The sequence below is a fragment of the Microtus ochrogaster genome, chromosome 6, assembly GCF_000317375.1.
Source record: "Microtus ochrogaster isolate Prairie Vole_2 chromosome 6, MicOch1.0, whole genome shotgun sequence".
NCBI lineage: Eukaryota > Metazoa > Chordata > Mammalia > Rodentia > Cricetidae > Microtus > Microtus ochrogaster.
The window spans coordinates 66,336,711-66,351,129 of NC_022013.1; the positions used below are offsets into that span (position 1 = coordinate 66,336,711).

At 49.1% G+C, this 14,419-nt stretch overlaps 1 protein-coding gene across 4 annotated transcripts in view; it reads left to right on the forward strand.

Annotated features, from left to right (window-relative positions):
• Positions 1-14,419, forward strand: part of Cacna1d (calcium voltage-gated channel subunit alpha1 D) — a 307,540-nt gene that overhangs the window by 196,574 nt on the left and 96,547 nt on the right. For all 4 annotated transcript variants that reach the window (XM_026779996.1, XM_026779998.1, XM_026779995.1 and 1 more), the window contains exon 9: positions 8,663-8,832. In XM_026779996.1, coding sequence (XP_026635797.1) covers positions 8,663-8,832 — 170 coding nt within the window. The remainder of the gene's footprint in view (positions 1-8,662; positions 8,833-14,419) is intronic.

Here is a 14,419-nt window from a genome sequence, read left to right on the forward strand (position 1 = left end):
TCCTCCCAGCATTCTGTCTGTTTACTCCTCCCACCTATGTTTTAACCTATCAGGGCAAGCAGCTTCTTTATTTAATTAACCAATGACCTTCCTCCATCAGGTCAGGGCTTGTGATCAAGATCCAGCCCCTCTTTCACAGCGTTTGCAGGCTTAGTGTGTGGGAAAGACTGTTCAGTAACCAACCGCATGGCTGTGAATTGAATACCGCAAATGCAGGACCCTCTAATCCAGGGGATTCACAGGATGCCAGGGAAATGGTCTCACATCTGCCTCAGCCTAGGGCATGGTCTCAAAGAAGCTGCTGAGGGACCAGCTGCCAGTGAAGAGCACGGAGGCTTGGGGGTGGGAGGATGGATGTCAGGGGAGGGACCCTCAGCCAGTGAAGAACATGGAGGCTTGATGGGAGGCAGATGTCGGGGAGAGTGATTCTATGATGACTGAAGAGGGAGTAGGGTTAGAGATTGGGCAAGAGATACAGGGTCAGGCAGCTGGAACATAGGCGCACACACTTTCTCCCACTGTGCTCTGGCCAGGGGAAGCACTACATGAAAAGAGTCCCTGAGCTCTCCTGGTGGCGCAGACTCTTGAGTCCTGGGTTTTCTGTACTGCAGCTAATGCAGCCTAGTCATCCGAAGCACAGGACACCTTTCAAAGCGGGCTGTCTTCTCCCACGATGGAAACGGCTTCTGTTTAGAGCATCTTCACAGCCTTCTCCGTCAGTGGAAGCATGACCGACTTGATAAGAAGAGACCATACTGAGATAATCTCACACTGGATACCCAGGGAAATGCTAGAAAACACAGTTCTAGAAAGCACTGAAATGCCTAGGTGTCACTGTGGAGTTGATTTCATTTGAGAATCCTCCCAGGGGAGCTGTGGTTGGTGATTAACCCTCCTCTACACAGTTACCCCATACATAGGGCCCTCTGGCTTTCTAGTGCCTTTGGCCTGGCAGAATTCCTGATATATTCTTGACCCCTCCAGCAGTGGCCACTGTAGTGTTCTGCTACAGGCAAGCTTTAGGCCCCTTTACTGCTACCATCCACAAAGGAGCAGTTCCCCCAGGAAAAGTGCAGGGGCTGAGTCCCCACCCCGCCCAGATGCAGAGAGACCGTGCCTCTGAGGGGAGCGGGATCTCATGATAAAGGAACTCCTAGAATAAGGATAATAAAATAATTGCTTTGGGTGAACTTTGACCTGAACAGGTATGAATGATTGAAATTCCTTTGCCCTTTGCGAAACATCACATATTCTGTTGTTATAAGAGCGGCGGGGCTGCATCCCCGGCACCCGGCCGCCCACACGGCTGGCTAGCTTTACCCGAAATAATTACATGGAAACTGTATTCCTGCTAAATCTTGGCAAAATTGTTTCTGAACTTTTGTGTTAGCCAGAAAGTTGCAGGCACAAGAATATTCTTTGAATGTTTTACCTCATCTTCTTCTCCTGCTCCCTTCCTGTCTTCATTATTTCTATTCCTTTCCTTCTTCCTGTTTTAGACAGGTTCTTGTGTGGCCCATGCTGGCCTTGAATTTGGTACGCAGCTAAGGTTGACCTTGAACCTCCCAAGTGCTTGGCTACGGGTGGGCCGGGCGTGTTTCCTGCTCCAGCCAGACTGCCTTTTCATTCTGTCTTTCCCTTTATGTCTGTGTATGGATGTGATTTAGGCCTAAGGAAGGTTGTTTTCTACTGGGTGGGGGGGACAACCTTCAGCTTCCCCTTTGTGTTTGCTTTTATAAATGCTTTGTTTGGTTTTTGATGAGTTTCTAAGTCCTTCATTTTACTAGAAACCAGCATCCTAATGGTTCTGTTGGCCTTTCTTGTCTTAGGGCTGGTGAATGAATGTATGTGTGGATATAAAGGGGTTTCATTTGCTTGCCTTTCATTTATTCAAGTCTGGTTATAAAAAAAAAAAAGCAAGAACAAGCCCCATTTCTAAATTAAGATGATTCCCAGTGGCCCATTTATTTTATTTATTTTAGAAGGCATTTGAGAAACAAAACTTCCCAGAGTAAACTGCATTTGGAACAGTCACGTTTAATCTGCTCCTGTGTTTGTGTGCAGTGGCCCACTGCAGGCTGACTGTTCTCTATATAGGATTTCTAGCTAATCAAGGGGTTCCATAATTCACTATGTCAGGATCTGGAAATCCTAGGATGTCAGGGCTCTCTACCTAAGACTCCTTCCAGGTTCCTGGGTAGGAAGCAGAGGACTCTCTGAAGTGGTGCCCTCTAAGGAGACACGAGAGACAGCCATAGGGAGACAGGAATGAAAGGTTATCTCTATTCCTGACTTAGGGACTCTGGAAGAAAACCAGAACATGTAGGAAGGAGAGCTACAGTTTCTACCTTGCTGGTCCTTCCTTGGCTCATTGAGTGTCTTTGGTGTCTCCTCCACTGTGTTAGCAGAAGTGAGGTCAGCAGGGTCCCTGAAAGGATGCTTGGTTCAAAGTCTTGTTGGTAGCCCAGTTGTGAACTGGGCATGTGGCAAGACCTTGTTGATCCTCGGTGTTGGCCTCTGTGAGATGAACAGGAACACCTGTGTCCTGCCTATGCCACTCTGGGATGGGACAGTGACTATAAAGACACAGTAAAGATTCTAAATACAAATGCCAGCAAATGTGAGGTTTATTTCTGTTGGGGACACACAGTGCACAGACTCGGCCTCTCCTGCCGAAACCCAGGCCACTTTCCCTCCCAGTGTACACTCTGCTTTGGCTGAAGTCGCTGCTGTGTTCTGTTGCTCTCGTCTTTGGGGCCTTTTGAGTATGGGGGGAGTGACTAGCTGCAGTCAGACAGCTGCGTCATTAAATTCACCCAGCCCTTCACGTTCGCTAGTCTTCCAGGTAGGTCTAGGAGGGAGCCAGACTGCTGCCCTGGGAAAAGAGCAGAATGGCAGAGACCTGTCCACAGCAGGCGGCCTTCCTGCCTTCTCCTTATTGGTCATAGATGAGTCCAGGGAGTTGGGAACTATAGTTCAGAAGAGTATGTAGGGTGCTGGCTCGAGTGGACGGGGAGTGTCTGTTGGAGAAGGCAGACTGTTATTACAGACCCATGTTAGGCATTAGTTCATCCTGTCTGCACCCCTTCTAAGATGTCATTGCTTCCAAAGGCACCCATTTCTTTATTGGAGAACCTGGGCTATTAGGAACTGTACTAAAATCCGCTGTTTTCAAACTCATTGGCACCTGGGGACCCCAGCACATCTGCCTCCTCTTTCCCATGATAGCCTCTCCATCCAGCCCAGCCCACCCCACCATTCCTTCCCAAAGGCAAGGACTATGTGCGTGACAGTTGGGAGTACATCACCTGGCTCACAGGGTTCATAGTGGCTAAATGATCACACTGGTGTACCAGACCTAACAGATTAGCATAAACAAGGCCTAAGTGATAGTGACCTCAGAGTGGGGACTGGATCAGCAATGACAAGTCCTGTGGGCCTGTTTTCAGACCATAGTGTGAGAAAATCGAGGCCTTAGAAACTGTCACGTTGGTACTCAATGTAATTCATCATCTGTGTTTGCAGATGCCCCTGGCCTCGACACCATCATTTTCCCCCCTACTTTGTTCTCTGCTTCACAGATGATTCCTATAAAGCCAAGTTAGTGGGTTTCAGATTTCTCCAGTCCCTATTGCCTATAAGGAAGCAATTCAGAACCGGGGCAGGTTGCTTTCCTGTAAACCCAGCACTCACAAGTTAAAGGCCAGCCTGAGCTTCATGGCAAGACACTGTCTCAATGCTCTGCCCTACGAAAAGGAAGCAGTCTAAGCCCCTTGTTTAGAATCTGAAGGTCTTTCTAGACTGCCTCAAACTTTCCCTCTTTGTGCTGGGGATTAAACCTAGGACCTGGGTATCCTAGGCAGCTCTCCGTTGAGCTCTGTTCCCATCCCTCTGACCTGTCTTGATTCTCCTCCCTCCATGTGCCTGCTTCCTGCCTTGTTCCCTGTGTGTCTGTGATGTGGTACTGAAGAGTGGCATTCAGCAGCTGGATAAGCTGTGCGCCTGGCCTCGCAGAGTCTCAGGACCCATATAGTGAGGTTATAGCCGCCCCTTCCTCACAGTAAGCATGTGTCAGTGAGGATGGCAAAGGCCCTGTTGAAAGAATCTATCTAGGAGAGGGGACAGGAACATATCTGGGTCTTGATTCTCAATGACAGAGCGTCCTAATGACTCAGAGGCTTACAGATCTCATTTGAAGGAAGTAACTAGGGATCGCCCCCCCCCCCAAATGTGAAGCTTGCACTGGAATTCAAGGATGAGAAAAGAAGTCTGCTCTGGTCCCCAGAATTTTGCAGTGGCTCAGCGGGTTGAGGGATTGAGTCAATTGATGGGGTACAAGGTGCACGTTTACAGGCTAGACACATAAAGATGAAGTAGCATCTGGGAGAGGGCCTTGACTCGGGGAGGTGCTAACGAGCCAGTTGGCATTCTGAATGAGAGACCACCAAAATGAAGCCAGGCTTGTGGTGCTCTCCTGGGGAAAGAGAGGCACCCATTCACCAACTCCTGTAGCAGCCGCCATGGCCAGCGAGTGATGAGTTGCACACAGACTGGACTAAACAAGACTCACAGTAGTCCTTAGGCTGTGATGGGGAGGGATTGTTGAGTGATGGCTCCTTAAAGAGGAAGTAAAATGGATGGCGTTTTAACCAGCCAGCCATGTAACACCCCCCCGCCCCCCACGAGGCTTGTGTTCATACAGGAGTGCCAGGCTGCCGGTGGAAGCCGCTCCAGATGGCATGTCTGGATTTGGACACATGATCTCAGCAGCCACAGGCTTTCTGTCCCATAGGGATGCGCTGGCCTCTTGAGAAGGAGTGTGTGGGTTTGTACTCTGTCTTCCGGCAATCCTGTTTGAAGTGGACATCTTGGGAGAGAGACCCGAAAAAAATGGACAGCAGGGTCAACTCCCATGAGGAACATTCGGGTCTAATTAATGCTCTGGAATGGACTGGCAGAGGCATAAATTTGCAATTGATTAGAACAATTACAGAGTCTTTGTTGATTTGAATTTTTTGATCAGGCTCTCACACTATAGCCCAGGCTGACTTTTAACACATACAGTCCTCTGTCTCAGTGTTTCCCCAGCCAGGGGGCAGGATTACAAGTTTGTGTTGCCACATTCGGCTTTTTTATGCCTTTGAGTGAAGAATATTCTGAGAAAGTAGATCTGGTCACCCAGTGTTCTTATACTGACTAGGAAGACTGTCTCTAGACTCTTGTAACAGATGGAACAAGAACACACACATTTCTATACACATATGCACATACACACAGAAACATGTCCTTAGGTATCAGCATCCGCAAACTTTAGAAATCCTGAGTTCATGGGGGTACCAGTTCCAGTTACAGGGTACGCTCCTATAATCTCAGCACTCCCAAAATCACTTGTCCCAGCTCCTCAGCCCTCTGAACCTCTGCAGATTCCCCAGACCAGAACATCCGGTCTCTGAGAGGCTTCTCTCCAGTCTTCTCCAGCCCCAGCTTCACTGATTCCCACTGTGAGAGCCCTAAACATCAGCACTGTTCATGCCAGATCCTGCCCTGCTTCTAAAGCCATTCCAGAATCATCTCATTCACATGTGAACACAAGCACACAGACACAGACACACACACACACAGACACACAGACACACACAGACACACACACACAGACACACACACACACACACACATGCAACCAAACCCAGCAAACAAACCTAAGCAAACCCCAGGCATTTCCGCATACCTTCCCCTTGTTCCAGTCTGCCCAGGACTGACTGTTGTGTGTTTATGAGTTGTGTTTGTTACCCCTGTCCTCCTCCTTCAGGGTGGTTACGATATTTATTTACAGTACAATCAGACGAACTGGTTTTGGCTTTCAATGTGGAGGCATTATTGCTTTATCCTATACTTGATTTGCTTTTTTAAAAATCTATAATGTAAAAGCCATCTAGTTCCAAAAGTCAAAACTGGACAAAACGATATACTTAGGAAAAAACACTCCACCCTTTGTTACTTTTACCCCACTCATCCCTGTCCATTGTTTTCTTCTTGTTTTAGGTGCATGTTCAAGAAAGGTCTGGGAAGGGAGTTGATGCTTCTTTGCATAGGCAGGAGCCATGTATGTGCACGCAAGGGCCAGAGGTCAATGTCACTTGCCCCCTCTGTATGTCTCCATCCTGTTTTTCTGAGACAGTCTCCTGATGTACCCAGAGCCTGCCAGTTTGGCTAGGCTGGCTGGTTAGTGAGTACCTAGAGCCCATGTGTCTCTGTCTCCCTAGTGCTGGGGTTACAGGCGTATAACCACACCCGACTTTGCCCCTGGAGTGCCTAGCATCCAAACTTGGGTCGTCATGTGAGCACTTGGCCCACGGAGCCATCCCTTCAGATGCTTCCAGCTCTTTCAGCTACATCATGTAGAAGTATGTCTATTTTCTTATTTCCCCCTCCTTCATGTGCAGAAGTCAGTGGATTATTGTGTATTTTTGTATAGACACTGTTTTATTTTCTCTTGGTTACATGTACCACAAAATTCCAGACCCAGACAAGTAGGCTCCTAGAATGTCGTTGTTTTCCGATTTCCTGGTCACTTGCAGAAATCTTAGTCATTTCTACCAGTAACTTCATTCCAATAAACCTTTGCTTACCAATAAACCAATGACTTACCATTTAACCTCTTAGTATAAGATGATGAAATTCTATTAAAAATGGAATGATGTTTCTCGTCACCCAGTGAGGTTAATACCAGATGCAGTGGATGGGAGGTGAGACCTTCTGGGTCAGGAGGTTGTGGTGGTGGGAGGGTTCCTTTCCTGTGAGTAGACAGTGGTACAGGTTTTGACAAAGTTTCCATTCTGAGAAATGCTACTTTCAGCAGGGGTTTACATATGCCTGCTAAACTCTATCCACCACTATGGGCAAGAGACATAAGAGGGATTTTATAGTTCTAGTGTAAACCAGTAAAGACAATGGTAAAGTAAAATTTCCCTTTCTGACATTCTTAGCTGCACAGGGTAACATTTTACTGACTTCTATCATCGTTTTTAAAGAGCTCAGATCATGTATGAATCCTGATTAAGAACTTAGTATGTAATAATCTACATTTAGTGTGCTAAGATCAGAATCAAAACATGACAGAGGTCTACAGTATAAACAATAATAACATAAGCAATAGGATTGAAGGCCCACTTGATTTTCACAGGTTTTAAGAGAACATTATCTCACGCAGCTTCCCGTGGATGCATTTCACGTAGGCCTTCTGGGCTCTGCTCAAGGGTGTAGCTCTGGATGGAGTGGAACTCTTGGGGTTGAGGACAACTTAGCGAATGTCCCCAGCTGAACTGTGCATTGTGTATGCGCTGGGATGCGCTGGTGGACGAAACCTCATCTGTGCTCCGCATCCTGTTGTGTGAGCAGCAGGATGCAGCCCTTCAAGTCCCCTTGTGTTGAGGTTGGAGGATATTATCATCCCCGGGAGTGCTTTGGCTGGAGGGCAGAGCACAGGTCCTGTACACCCTCCTACCTCTCCTGCCACGTCTGTGCACTGTACCAGGAGCTCCCACAGACCTGCCTCTTCATAGGACAGCCTTCCGGGGCCAAGATGGGTCCTAGGGTCGAGTGGTGACGAGAATCAGGCGGTGAGTGGGAGCAGGAGAGAAACCCCTGAGCAAAGATTCCAGTTTTGCTGGCTGCTTAGGTGCCCATTCAGCTACCCAAAGGCCTGGAGTTGAGGGAGGGGCCTGAGGGGAGAGAGTAGGGAGATGGCTTGATGAAGGCAGGTCCTAGCCCTACTGCCAGTGTTAGTGAGGTCACGGAAGGGAGCCACGCTGACTCTGAGTTGGATAGCAGGTAGGGGGGAGAGGCCAGTAGCTGTGTTGGAGTGCTGGCTGAAGCCTGTGTGCAGAAGCCTCTCTCCTGTAACCTCACCCACTCCCTAACAGCGTTAATGTGCTCCAGACTGTCGTTCACATATCTTGGTTCCTGTTAACAGTTGGGTGGGCAGATGGTTCCCTGGATGTAAAACCTGACCAGCCATGCACCCGACTCTCAGAATTGCCTGCACAGGTGTGGGATTTTGTCTATGTGTTGAGATACAAGGTTATGGGGTTGCAGCCACGGGAGGCAGAGAAAACGGCCAACAGTTAGTGCATCTGGCAGCAGGTTGTTCTACCTCTCTTCTTACTACGGGGCAGCCTGGGAGAGATCATGGCCAGAGACAGACGTTGAGACAAATGGGAGTATGTCTCCAGTATTGGAGGTCCTGTCCAGGAAGGGAGACCTGGGCTGTAAGATGGGTCCAGTGTGTCCCTGCCCGCTGTTCTGGGTGCTCTCTTTGACCTCAGCTTGGATCACAGGTTCCCCTTCTTTAGGAAGCAGTGGACAGAGTGAAAGGCCCGCTGTGACAGCCCAGGGTGTTTGGGGCTGTTGCTTTAGAAATCGTCCTGCAGGGAGTTTACTTCCTAATAAACCATGCATGTATGTCAGTGTGGTCTTTGCAACTCTGACGCCCACGGTTCTGCTTAGGGAGGCACCGTCTTCTGTTCTGCCGCGTGTGTAGCTCCACCGCTGTGTTCTGTGGTTGTGTCCTGTTGTGAGACCACTGCACAGCAGGGCAGATGGCTCGTGTTCTGGTCCCCATGGAGGCTCTGACGGGTGCTCTGTTTCTCCTTCCATCTCTCAGAGAATTCTCAAAGGAAAGAGAGAAGGCTAAAGCACGCGGAGACTTCCAGAAGCTTCGAGAGAAGCAGCAGTTGGAAGAGGATCTCAAGGGCTACTTGGATTGGATAACCCAAGCAGAAGACATAGATCCTGAGAATGAAGAGGAGGGTGGAGAAGAAGGCAAACGAAACAGTAGGTGCCGCCCTTCCTGCTCTTGACCACACAGACCTGTGTGTGATTGACAGATCCTGCAATGTGCCCCCATCCCCTGTGCCTCTGTCCCTGGGCTGCAAGTACAACACTCTCCCAGCCTCCCTCTCCCCCTGCCCGTTCACATCAGAGAGAGAACAGCGCATCTGTGCACACTCTGGGTCTCCACCTGAGGCGCGGATGGGGTTTAGGGTCATATGAAGATGGCTTCCTAGCTGAGAGAGCAGCCGTTGGCATTGTGGGCCTAGGGGACTCAGTAAGGCCATGTCTGTGTGGGTAGAGGGTAGAGGGCAGAGCTAGGGGGAGGGCGTGCGCCTTCCCTCACCTCAGTGAGTAGTTGGCCTGCACAAGGACTTGAGGAGCAGGCTCCTCCATCTCTGCTGTGTGAAATGGCCCCCTCCAGTGTTCTACCCACCAAGCCTACTGCTTATGCCATCAGGGCAGGGAAGAAACCAGCTGGTGGTGCTGGACCGTTGTTAGGAGGCTGGTGAGCAAGTCGGTGCTGACTGCTTTGCAGCCCGCCTGCCTGGGCTCCACACTGACACTGGGCGCCCTTAAGTGCTTTCAGCAGGAGGCCAGGCCCGGTCATCAGTCAACCACTGGAAGTAATTGCTTTTGTCGATACCAGTGTCTCTCTTAGCACATCCCTGCCCCACAGACGTGCTCTTAGTCATCCTGGGAGCGTTTGGGCCTTAGAAAGGGTAGAAATTGAACTCTAACAGTGCATTTGACTGCGATGTTTTTGCTTTGTTTCCATTCTGGAATAGGTGATAGTAAAGACCAAGAACATATTTGGATAACGGTGTCCATTGAGAGGCCTGGGAAGCCAAGACTGGTCCTTCTATGTAGAATGTGTTACGTAAGCTCTTGCTTTGGAGTCATGATTGGTTCCTTTTTGACCCACTCACAAATGACCTTCAGGTCATACAAGGGACAGTGTACCTTGGGAGCTATGATGAAGATCTAGGACAGGTGAGGGTACTTGACATGGCCTGGAAGGTTCATGCCTAAGGTAGAGCAGCTGAGTGGCAAGAGAAGGCTTTTGACCTAGAACTAGCACACTGTGGGCAAAGAGCACACAAGGTAGAGGAACACAATAAAGAAAGAGAGAGAGAGAGAGAGAGCCCTTATTTCTCTTAAAAACCGTCACATTCTCAGACAGAAGACCATGGCCCTAAGTCCAGAATCCCCAAAGGATTGAATGAATTCCCACTACAAAACCCCATGATAAAAATTAGCTTGGGAAGGAAAGAGTTTATTTCAGCTTATTGTTTACAGTCCATCAGAGAGAAAAGTCAGGGCAAGAACTTCAAGTAGGAACCCCAAGGCAGGAACTGAAGCAAAGAACAAGGAGAAACACTGATGACTAATTTCTTCCTCCTGGCTTACTCGGTTTCTGCTACCCCAGGGCCACCTGTCCAGGGATGGTACTGTGGTCTGGGCCCTTCCACATCAATCATCAGTCAAGAAAATGTTCCACAGGCTCATAGGGCTGTCTGATGGAGGCAGTTCCTACCTGAGGCTCTCTTCCAGGACGGCTCTAGCTTGAGTCAAGTTGACTAAAACTAGCCATGCAGAGCCTAGCCAGACCTGTGAAAGCCCGCCTGCCTCTGCTTCACCCTCCTAAGCTCCAAATGCAGTGTGTTACATAGAAACAAGAGAAAGTATTGTCTCCTCTTCTGAAGCAAGAGCCTTCTTTTCTGGTTTAAATGTGCCGTGCATGCCGTCGGCTTGCCGCATCCTTGTTGATCCACATCTGGAGATAGGCAGGGATGCAACTTCTTGGGTTGCTATGGTCCCTTGTGGTAGAGGATTTTATTTTCATTTGTTTTTTAATGACCTGTGCTGTGAAGCATGGGTTTTCCTGGTTGATGTCCTCTGATAGTCCTAAAGGGATCACTGTTCCGTGTGAGGTTTGCGTCTCCTATGTCCTGTCACCTCTGTCAAGAAGCTGACTATGAGATGACCCATCTATGAAGCCTCCGCCTTTCAGAGGGGTTGCCATGGAGAAAAGGAGACGGCAGTAGCTTATATAGGGCAGGATGTGAAAGCCATCACTGTAATGAAAGACCAACAGTCTACTCGTAGAGCCCAGAATACCACAGTGATGCTGGAGTAGAAGAGGCAGCATCCTTGCTGGGCTCTGAGAGAGGAGCATCCCATAGCTACAAAGGTAAGGCAGAGGAGAGTCAGACTGAAGAAACGGCATGGGAAGGGAGCAGAAAGAGGGCTCAGATGCATTCTTGAGAAATACTGTCGTGGAAAGTAACAAAACCCTCTCTGAGACTCAGACCTCCAGAATTAACTCACCGAGCATCGCACTCCTGAGCCCTTACCTGCACTGCACCTTTTGGGTGTGGGCATGGATTCTTCAGCGCGTAGTGACGAGCCGCTTGCCGTTTGCTGGAAAGAGCAGTCCTTCCGAGGCCGTCCCTTGTTCTTTAGCCAGGTGCTGGAGTTTCCTTGGCATGAGGCCGGGCTGCTTCTGGACTCATCAGATTGCCAGAGCCTCCGTGATTAAGGCTTTAACTAAAGGAATCAATCCTAGGCTGTGAGAGTCATAACGAGAGTCATGTGACTTGGGAGGAGAGCCTCCATTCTCCTGGTGAGGATGGAGGGAGTCTCCCTGAACCTTCTGGAGAAGCTGTCCTGGTAAGGTGTCCCTGGTGTTGCCATGGCTGCCAGCTGCTTTCTTTCTGTTATGGCCAGAAAACCAACCTCTAGGGGAAAAGGATTTCAGTCAGACTCAATTGTCCCTGACTACCAGACAGCGGTGGCCCTGCCACCTGCATGTGCCAGGCTGGGACTGTCCCTGTGCATCTGATTCGCAGGTAGAGAAGGGAAGCTGTGTTGTCTCACTGTGGTGTCAACATTATACCTGGGGATTCAAGATGGTCCTCCTCTCGTGCTTCACACCTCAGCCCTGCTCCTGGATGTCTCTGGGGGAGGGGATAGCGTGGTGCTGGACTCCTGACTTTATTCCCTACCCCCCCCACCACCACCACTGCTGGCTTAGGATGTTGATTTGACTGGCTACTGTCTTCAGCTGGATCTTGGGTACAGATTGGCAGTCTCCTCCGAGATGTTGAGTGGTCACAGACTGATGCTCATTCTTTCCTGGGTGTGGGTACAGGGGCTGGGAAGACCTGCAGCAGGAACCATTTCTGTTCTTGCTGCTGTCTGACTCTGGCAAAACTTGGCCTGCGTAGCAGATTTCTGAAGATTCTATCAGATCTCCAGCCGATCTCAGACTGAGGACCCTTGATCTATACTTTTGTTCAGAAACTGTAGAGTTCCCTGAAGGGATGGCAAACAAACCTCCTACCCCAGTGCCTTCTGAGATCCAGTGGAACTCTTTTCTGGCTCTGGAGGTTTGTTTCTGGTTTCTCAGGCTTGCTGTCAGGGAGGAGGTGTGACATCAGGTATTTGGGGACACCCTTGCTTTATCTGCTCTTAGATCTACTACGTCACAGCTGAGTGGGCTGAGTCTGGTCTCTGAGTGTACTAGCTTGTGCTCCCTGGCTCAGAGGCTCTGATTCTTTAAGCAGAAACAGAGGGACCTCTCTTTGTGTGGGGACCTCTCTTTGCATGCTCCTGGGAGAGTCTTGACCTGTGTCTGTGTCTGGATCTCCCACTGGTCTAAGAATTCCCTGGAGGGCTGTGCAGGGCTGCTCTCTCACCTGGCTGTCTGGTGCTGCTGACGGGAGTCTCTTGTGAGCATCCTTGAACTATTTAAGATACTGGCAGTGTAGATTCGTTAGAGAGTGGCTGCTCCGCAATTAATTGAATAGACAAAATTATCTCAGAAGTTAGTCCCTGAGCATTTGGAGAATTTTCAAGGGTAATTTATTTAACTTTTTGCTGAGCTTCAAATTTAACAAACCATGCCAAGTCTTTGTGTGTGTGCGGTTGTGTGCATGTGTGTGTGTGATTTTTTTGGACATGTGCAGCTGCTTCTTCATGAACAATGGTGTTATTCTAGGGCTATTAAAATCTGGAAGCCTGAAATTCTATTTTAATCTCTTCTCATTGTCAGTGATTAGTTTTTTAAAAAAAAAAAAACATTGAAAATAAGGAAACCATTTTAAAGGGAGCTCATTCTAAAATTCTGACCTCCTTGTGGGGACTCTTAGGGACCAGGAATTCATCAAAGTAGTGATAATTGATACCCAATGAAAGAAAGAGGGGTACCTGCAGCCCCTGCCGCTCCCAGAGTGATGGCCTCAGCCCCACTGCCTGTCACGGCTTCTGCCATGGACCTCAGTACACAAGGTCACCTGGTTGCCTTTAGCCTGTGCTACCTGGTTGATTTCCCCCAGAACTGTTTGTGTTAAAGGTCAGCAGAGAGTGAGGGGTAACATACTGTTTGCAGATAAAACTAACGGCGCTTTGCTGGCCTCTCTGGAAAGACTGTATTTGAGGGATGTAGCTCAGTGGGTAAGTGTTTGCCTGACAGGCACAGAGCCCTAGGTTTGATTCCTAGCACCTCATAAACCGGACATTGTGTACTGTAATCTCAGCACTGGAGAGGTTTGCGGCAGGCAGGGGATAAGGAGTTCAAGGTTATCCATCCTTCAAGACCTATCTCAAATCAAGCAAGCAAAGATTGAGTTTTTTTATTTATTTATAAGATTGCTTTTTGTAATCACAAAATATCCCAGGGAAGAAATTCAGAATTGCAAATAGTCTACTAAAAGCTTCAAAGCAAACAGCAGCAATGAGTGGCCCGTGATAAATGTGTGTCCTGGTCATCTGCCCTCTCTGGACTGGGGAGACTGATGGAAGGGGTCACCCCTTGGGGTCAGAGGTCTGATGAAGTGTCCACTGGTTAGCCTTGGGAGCACTCATCAGCCCTGGCCCTCTGTCCTCTGGGATGGTGAAATCAGCACTGCGTGGCGGGTGAATGTGGCAATCGTCACAAGTTTAAGCATTCTGTTATTTATTTGCCTGGCGGTCACAGAGTAGCGGCTCACATTTATCAGGCCCTTGGTGTGCATCACTAGGCGCTGTTCCTGGGGCTGGGGCACACGAGTTTGTATTCTTCACCCTGCTGGATGAGACAGGAGCGTGATGGATGAGGACACCAAAGCACATGGAAGTTACGTAGCCTCCCCAGCTGCATGGTTGTGAAGTGGCTAAGCTGGGGTTTGAACCCAAGCTCTACACCTCCATGAGTGTGCCACTCTAGTTGGCAGCCGCATGAAGTTGGGAGGCTGGGGCCTCAAAATAAGGCAGACAAAATAAAATCTCATGCACTAGCCAACTTTGTTCAAAACAGTCAATTTATACTCTGAGGGTTAAGAAGAGTCACCTGAGTAAAGGGTACAATCACAGGGACAAAAACCTGGTTTTCCACGGAGACATAGAAACACATAACACTAGCCAGCTGTGATGAATCAGAGGTAAGCTCACTCCTGTCCCTCCTCCTGGAAGGGGCGCAAAGACATCTTCCAAGAACAGCTGTGTTATGGAGGAGCAGAGGTCACCAGACTCCGGTCTTCCTCACTCGGAGATTTCTCACAAGGTCCCAGCAATCTCCTCACAGAGCTTCATTCATGGGCCTTGTCCC